This window comes from Clytia hemisphaerica, unplaced genomic scaffold, assembly GCF_902728285.1.
Source record: "Clytia hemisphaerica strain Z4C2 unplaced genomic scaffold, Clytia hemisphaerica genome assembly, whole genome shotgun sequence".
NCBI classification, from domain to species: domain Eukaryota; kingdom Metazoa; phylum Cnidaria; class Hydrozoa; order Leptothecata; family Clytiidae; genus Clytia; species Clytia hemisphaerica.
Window position 1 is genome coordinate 337,175 of NW_027103519.1, and position 8,532 is coordinate 345,706.

The 8,532-nt window shown below is 36.0% G+C and overlaps 1 protein-coding gene across 2 annotated transcripts in view; it reads right to left on the minus strand.

Moving 5' to 3' along the window:
- The window catches only part of LOC136799359 (tubby protein-like), a 24,703-nt gene extending 16,171 nt beyond the window's left edge, over nt 1-8,532 (minus strand). Inside the window, exon 1 of one of the 2 annotated variants that reach the window (XM_067056068.1) lies at nt 8,394-8,532. In XM_067056068.1, the coding sequence (XP_066912169.1) occupies nt 8,394-8,413 (20 nt within the window). In that variant the 5' untranslated portion in view covers nt 8,414-8,532. The remainder of the gene's footprint in view (nt 1-8,393) is intronic. The other variant, XM_067056067.1, reaches the window with a different exon arrangement.

Here is an 8,532-nt window from a genome sequence, read left to right on the forward strand (position 1 = left end):
TCAATTTTACCAGTGTTACAAAGCACTTCACAGCACGTATTGTTATGGTATCACTAGGCTCAAAGTTCAAAATTTTGCTAGTGATGATTAAACCGAACCACGTTCCAAATTCAACGCTTTGAATTTCTTCTCAGATGAAATTGATTGGAATAAGTTAAAAGAAAATTGAACAAATTGACTGGGATGTAAAACTTCTAACAGTGATGACACAAGAAATCTTGAAGTATCAATCAGTTTGGAGTATGCAGAGGACGAATACCAGTCAGAACAACCAAAGATACCAGGAAGATCAAAGTTGAAAGATATCGCCGCTCTCTTACAAAAGAAGAAAAAAATTACAAAGCAATTTTTAAAATGCACGTCCCAATCAAAGAAGACTAAATTACAGGACTTTTGACAATTGAAAGGACTTACAAAAATCTTTGGGATTCCAAGTTTATTTGAAAATATAGCAATCAATTCCTAAAGAAAAACTCAAAATATTTCTTTGCTTATGCGAGAAGAAAGCAAAGATAAAACGAAAATTGGCCCTCTGCTGAACTAATGGTGAATTACGCAACGAAGCAAAGAAGGCGAATTTTGTCAAGACAATACGTTTCCGTCTTCAGTGCACCAAAACCATTCGATATAATGCAGAGTGAAAATGATGAAGTCAACGTAGATATCATGTCAGATCTACAAGTTACAGAAGATGATTTAATAAAAGCAATAACGATCTGTCCCAAAGCAGCACCAGCCCCGTGGTTCCCTGATCTTGTCTCAAACATGCAAAGAAAACTTTCTATTCCTCGTTGTTCCGCTGGAGACAAATTTGGACAAAGGGATTGTCCAGACCTTAAAAGCACAATCACACCAATCTACAAAGGAGGTAGCAGATCCACTGGCATCAAATTATGACCTAGCCCTAACATCCCATGTCATCAAGATATTTGAAAAAGGACTCAGAGCACATATTGTAAAGCACATGGTAAAATAATCTGTTCAATCCCAATCACATGATTCAGGCGGGCGTTATGTTGAGTCAGCTTTGGAACAATAGACCTGAGACAAATATATTGGACGAAGATGCTAATGCGGATGTTGTGTACCTAGATTTTTCAAAGGCTTTGACAAAGTAGACCAATTCAATTGTCCTACGAAAAATAAAAGAAACAGGATAGATGGAAAATTATTATGGCTAAAGTCCTTCCTAACAAGAGAAAACAATCAGTGCTAGTGAATGGTGTCACTTATGAACACAACAGGTCATTTCAGGAGTCCCTCAAGTAGTTTTTGGGACCTTGTTTCCTCATATTGATTGGGGATATTGACAAGGAAGTGGTGCACAGCTTTCTCAAATCCTTCGCTGATGACACTCGCGCCACAAAGGAAGTCAAACTCAGAAGATGCTGTCTACTTAAACGATCTTGATAGAATATATAAATGGACGGATGACAACAATATGAAGCTAAATGATATAAAATTTGAACTCTTGCGCTATGGAAAGAACCACGAGATCAAGACTCAAACAAGATATACATCACCCTCTGGTGTTGAGATTGAAACAAAAGATGTTGTGAAAGACCTTGGAATCCTGATGGACAGTAATTAGCTATAAGCAAAAAGCTCGTACCCAAAAATTTTTAAAATGTCAAAAAATGAATGTCTTCAAATCTCTTTAAAACCTATTTTTATGGGAAGCTATTAGACCAGCTCCTGAGTGCGGGGTAGCACCACCTAGAGGGGTCCTAAGTTACAATACGATTTTCGTGTTGGTTAACATCTCTAGTTTATGGAATGGAAAGGTAAATAGCGTTTTAAGGGGGCTTTTGGTCTCCAGAGGGTCTGAAGTAGGGGGTCCTAAAGCGCCAGGGTAAGGAATTACTATGGAGAAGCCGTTTTCCTTTCAACAACATCAGCCAATATCTTTTGAACTAGCCAAGGAAATGACTCGAAATTTTGCAGAAATACTCAAAATAAGTAGTAGAAGTATTTAAAAAAAAAATTTTTCGAAAAAAAATTTCCGGGGGTTTGCCTGAAGAAAAACAGGCAAAAAACATTTTTACCTAATTTACTTGACCATTTGAACCAAATTGACTTAACATGTTAAAAACTCCATAAAAGAGATAAAACGTTGAATCTATCAAGATCAAGAAAGATTTCAGTTTATGACGTCGGATTGGCACTTTTTAGGGTTAAGGGGTAAAAATTGCTATTTGCCTATTTTTCCTATTTTCAGCATTTAAACCCATCAGTAGCCCAAAATCGTCGAAAACGCCATTTATATATAGAACAGTTGGACTCTATCAAAATCATGAGTAATTTCAGTTTGCACGTTTTAAGTCAGGGGGTAAAAATGCTATTTTTTGTTCATTTTCACCTATTGATCATTTAAACCCATAGGAGCACAGAAATGCTCAAAAAGTTCAAATAATGGAAAATTGGATTCATCTAATCATAAAAGTTCAGTTTGTGACGTCATCACGGCACTTCTTAGCATTCGGGGTAAAATTGTGTTTTGTCTATATTAAAATCATATAGAATAGTAACAAAATAACAAAAAAAATGGTAATAATCAAATTATCTCTCAGTCATGGTTCAACTGTCTCCAGGGTTGTCCTCATATCTGTGTATCTTCAGAAGGAGTATAGTCCTCGACATCATTGAAACTCGTCTCATTTACTACCCACTATCAACATGAGAGTGATATGGATAATCTACTAGATTCTCCACGACATTTCCATACTTTAGCCACATAGTTAGCTCTTAGTATGTGGAGCTTAAGAACAGATTTGCATGGTGGTAAGTTTGCTAGGTCAACAATTTTTCCTTCTTTTTTGCATTTTTTTTCGAAGATCTTCTTTCGCACTTTGTCAATATTTGATTCCTTGTAACCATACAGCTTACATACGAAACTTTCCAGTTGGTCGCCGACATCCTCCGATAAAGACCAGCTTTCACCAATTGCTGCAAACGCGTCAAGAAACTGGCTGTTTTCTTTCATCACATTGAAACATGTTGCCTTGCCCTTTCGGAAAAACGATGAGACATAGTCATTCCCCGTAAAAGAATGGAATCCGATCAGAGAACTTTTGATTTGTTGAGAGATGGGGATCTTGTTGAGGTTAATCGTATTGCGGTTTTTCCCAACTCCATAATCCAAACACAATCTCGGAGATGAAGATACAAGGGCAACGGCGATTACAAAAATATCTGTATCACCGTTGTTGTATTTTTCAAACAGATTTCGAAATTGCGGCGAAGAGTCTGAGTAATTGAACATCTCTGGAAATTTACATAGGGACTCCAATGCTTTTGGGAACCTCACTTTGAACTAAAAGAAACGAGAGATCGTTTTTAAAAAGGTTGGTTTATACAGATGTATCTATTCTATGAGGCCTAAATCAAAATCAAAAAGAAAGGACTAACAGTGCCGTAAATGCACCTTTTTAACCTTTTGTTTCGGCATGATAATGAGGCGGATACGGTCTAAAAAATTGTAGATTAGCGTAATTATGCACTGCTTCATTTCCTACCTCTCTGATAAAGCGTTCCATCAAAAGTCTTTCGATTGCTTCAGACACGATACCGTGTATTAACCAAGCTTTGTTGTAGAGGGATCCAGAGAACACACCATTCAAACTACCTTTGATTCCTGCTTGATGAACGACATCTTCGAAGCCAGAGTGAACAATTAGGGAACCAAGTATCTTAAATCAAATAACACTTGCTATATCGTTGATCTTCGGTGTAACTTATTGAGTGACCAAGTTTATTCATAATCGTTACTGGTGCTTTCTGACCCGTCATGTTGTGAATGCCTAACCCAATAAGATAATGTTTTGGTGTCAGTACCTTTCCTCTACTGACGGCGTTGACAAGATCAGCGGTAAACGATTCAACCAATCGTGACAGAGTATCTGTACTACCTTTTTGACGTTTACTAACGTCGTTATCCCTCAAAACACATGCCAGAAATAGTTGGACTGATGCATGGGGTTCGCCATACTCTTCCCTGACACTTTCAATAGTCGGTGGCCAACTATTTTCACCAATTCTATCACAATAGCTCAACAAATCTGATCTTAGTCGGCGTGCAACTTCTTTCAAACAATTGTCTGTATCAGTCATGAAACTCAGAACCTCCGTCAAATTATTTGTTCTCAGTACGACCTCAACACATTGTTGGTTAGCTTGAAAAAATGCAATATCATCAGCATATTTATCTTTCAAGCGTTGTTTTAGTTTATGACGATAGCGACAATCATAACCAGTACCATGAATATCTTGTAAAGTTTTCATCGAAACCACTTTACCGTTGCCAATTATTTCATCTTCGACGTATTTTGTAACTGCCTCAAAGTCTCCACTTGCTTGAGTTTCCTTAAATGATGATTTGAGACTTTACAAAATAATCGTCATATAAAGAATGAAAAATGATTGAGATTACGTAGTTCTAAGTTTAATTGAATCTACTTTTGAGCATCACGGCGGCTTGAAGAGATACAAACTTAGATCCACATTTGATTTCCTGTGATTTGAACAAAATACCCTGTGGCCTTTCAGCAGATTTCAAAATACAAACAAGAATAAGACTGAAATGATGAAACGTGACTTACCGCTTCCTCAGTTGTTTCTGGTTCTTCACTTTTCCGTTTCCGAGTAAAATTCCTTAAACAGTGCTTGTGATATTGGAATTCCCGCGCTACAATATCCTCGGCTTCGATTGCACCATAAAGTTCCAAATCCTTATTTTTGGCACATTCTTTGAGGTTGCTGGCTGCATTTTGAGTTGCAATCTTTATCAGGGGAACTTTGTTTCCTTGATATTTTGCGGCCACTTTATCGCAAATCCCACAAATCTTAGGATATAGCCAGGCTGGATCCAAGTTAGAAGTCCTTTTGGAAAACCTCCTTACTGTCTCAGGCACTGGGTCATATGGGCTGTTCGATAATATCAAAGTAAATTTCTTGTAACAGGGTGTCATGTGAACTCCATGATTTATTGCTATCACTTCAGGTATACTGTCACACTGAGCTTTATGGTGGTTTTCGCCTTTCAACTCCTCTCTTTTTGACTTTGCCTCCAAAATACGTTCCTCATTCTGTTCATTAACTGTTTTTATTTCTGAATATTCACCCAAACCACTGTAATGTACTATGTATGTTCTTTTCTTTCTATTATTCATTTTTACTTATCTAAAAAAAATCACAAGGGTTAATATACTCTATAACTTGAAAATTTTAAAACTATAGTCTTTTAAAACTGTTGCCTTCTGGAATTCATCGGATTTAAGTCACTTCTAATTACATCTTCTGAAATGAAACCTTCAAATACATCTATGAAAAATTTACAACAGTTAAAAACAAAAGTCTTCTTGGTCGAAAAAAGCTCTCTGATTTGTTTTTGTGTCAATATCTTCGTCGGGAACATATCGAATGTTTTGTTCCAATCTAACGTTCGAATTAGATTTTCGAATAAAAACATTCGAAACTACACAGAAAAAATACGGAAAAATCTTGGAACTCATAAAATATTACTCGTATTGCACTCAAAGTCATGCAACTTTTTCTTGGGCTTTTGAGCATTTGTGTGCTCCTTATAATGGGTTTAAATGATCAAAATAGGTGAAAAATGAGCAAAAATAGCAATTTTTACCCCCTGAAACCCTAAAAAGTGCCAATGATGACGTCACAAACTGAAATTACTTCATGATTTTGATAGAGTCCAACGTGTTCTATATATCAATGGAGTTTTCGACGATTTATGGGCTCCTCGATGGGTTTAAATGATGGAAATAGGTGAAAATAGGCAAAAATAGCAATTTTTACCCCCTGAAACCCTAAAAAGTGCCAATAATGACGTCATAAACTGAAATCTTTTCTTGATCTTGATAGATTCCAACGTTTTTCATATTTTTATGGAGTTTTTTAACATTTTGAAGTTTTCAATTTGGTTCAAATGGTCAAAACAGGCCAAAATTAGGTAAAAATGGCTGTTTTTTGCCTGTTTTTCTTCAGGCAAACCCCCGGAAATTTTTTTTCGAAAAATTTTTTTTTTCAAATACTTCTACTACTTATTTTGAGTATTTCTGCAAAATTTCGAGTCATTTCCTTGCCTAGTTCAAAAGATATTGGCTGATGTTGTTGAAAGGAAAACGGCTTCTCCATAGTAATTCCTTACCCTGGCGCTTTAGGACCCCCTACTTCAGACCCTCTGGAGACCAAAAGCCCCCTTAAAACGCTATTTACCTTTCCATTCCATAAACTAGAGATGTTAACCAACACGAAAATCGTATTGTAACTTAGGACCCCTCTAGGTGGTGCTACCCCGCACTCAGGAGCTGGTCTATATGGTATTTTGTAACAAAAAGCAAAAAAAATAAAGCTTAACCTCGCTTTAGAAATTTTTTATCGCATTTTTTAGGTTTTTGTAAAATCACAGGCTAAAATAGGAGAAAAAATCATCAAGTTTTGCATTTTCTTCTCATTGACTTCATTTTTAGCCCCTACTTTTAACCATTTTTGAAATCTACATAAGATTTCGGACAATTTGATATATAACATGCATATGTTCCTGAAAAATGAACATAGGCTAAATCTGAGCCTGCTGCTACGGTACTGAAAAAACTGCTTTGGAATGATGTCCTTATTACAGGGTTTTTTTTCAGGTATAGATTCAAAAAACTAACCAAAAGGCCTCTTTTGCAAGCTGAGTCAACTTTATATAGGACTTGGACTGGTTAATCTATGATTTGAGGCTTTCAAATCCATTTTTTCACTGACTAGTACTAGGTCAGAGTTTTTGTCACGCCAGACGGAAAATTTTCAATAGCCTGTAAAAATCTATGAGAGTGGAATCAGGTCTTAATTTTCTCCATGAAACATCAACCATATAGTGTTAATCAGAAACCTAAAATAGAAATTCAAAAATCAACCCACAAGATTTTCTGTAGCCCTTTTTAGTTTTTGTCACGCCGTGACGGAAATTTGGGCCTATGTCAAAATTCCCCTATCTTTTCGTCAATTGTACTTGAATTGAGATTTCTTTGCTTGAAAATTCTTCAAATAGGTAGAGTATATCAGAATATGCAAAAAATGGAGTCAAAAATGCAGAATTACAATGAAACTAGAGGTCCTGCAAGGTGGATTTTCTCATTTTTGATCAAAATGTTTCGTAGGCTAATTTTGGAAAAACCCGGGTTTTTTTTAGGATTTAGCTCATGTTTTAACTTTCTAAGTTATTTTTCTCATTCTAGTATGTATTTCTGACAACTTTACATTAAAATTATAATATTTCTTACAAATTCAGGAAAATAATTACATATTTCTCATTTATGATTTTTAGCGTTTCATCACTTTTTTGGCCAAAAATGGGTCATTTTTAGGCCGAAATCCAAAAAAACCGGAATATTAACTTGAAAATAACCCTATCATGTTATATATCAGTGGAAGCGGAATTTTGAGTAGATTTTGAATATCCAAGTTTCATGTCCTGAAAAAGAACTCAACTCAAATTATTATGCTTTAACTGCTAAAAATAGACATGGGTACGAGCTTTTTGCTTATGGCTAATTGCACATTTCAGAAGCAAATTACTGCAGTAATCGAAAAGGCTAAAAACTTAACATCTTGGATTCTGAGAACATTTTCTTCACGATCTTTGAATTGTATGATCGTACTATATAAATCATTGGTAATACCAATATTAGAATATTGCTCCGTTCTGTGGAGCCCAAATGCAGTTGGTCTCATTCAGAGACTTGAAGATATTCAAAAGTCCTTCTTACGAAAGATAAATGGCACCCCAAACAATTATTGGGAGTGTCTAAAACAGACAAAAATTTACTCACTTCAAAGGCGAAGAGAGCGCTACAGAATAATGTATGTCTGGAAGGTGATGGAAAATATTGTACCTGCTGTAAATGGTATCAAAACCACTGAAAACCCCCGGCTGGGCCGGATGTGTACACTGTCAATTCCAAAGAACCAAACATCAAAATTTAGAGACAGCACACTTGCAGTGCAAGGTGCAAAACTTTTTAATGCTATGCCAAAGAGCATCAGAAACCTCAAAAACATTTCTATCGATAAATTCAAAAGAGCCCTGGACACACACCTTAAGTCTATCCCAGATGAACCCCAAATCCATGGATATACTGGGTGCAGGAGAGCTAATTCCAATTCAATAATTGACATGAAAAATATCTGCTGAGATTCTTTTTCTCTCGACAGATTGATCACACAGAGGCGTGGTTCACCAAGAACCTTACCTGAAGCAGGATGCTCAAACAACCACACAAGTAACACAAGTAAGTAACAAAACGACGGTATAGCTACAGCAAAATCTTTGGTTTGATTACCATCAAACTGCCCATGGTTTTAAGATTTGTGAAAATAAAAAAAGAACTTACTCATCATCAAAAGCAGACATCTTGATGTTTGTTGCAAAAAGTTTGTGTGAAGAAATTATACTGTTTATCTGGAGAAAATCTCTGACTTTTTGGGGCAAATTCCAATTCCCAAGGCTTGATTTTCCAAATAATTCCTTGG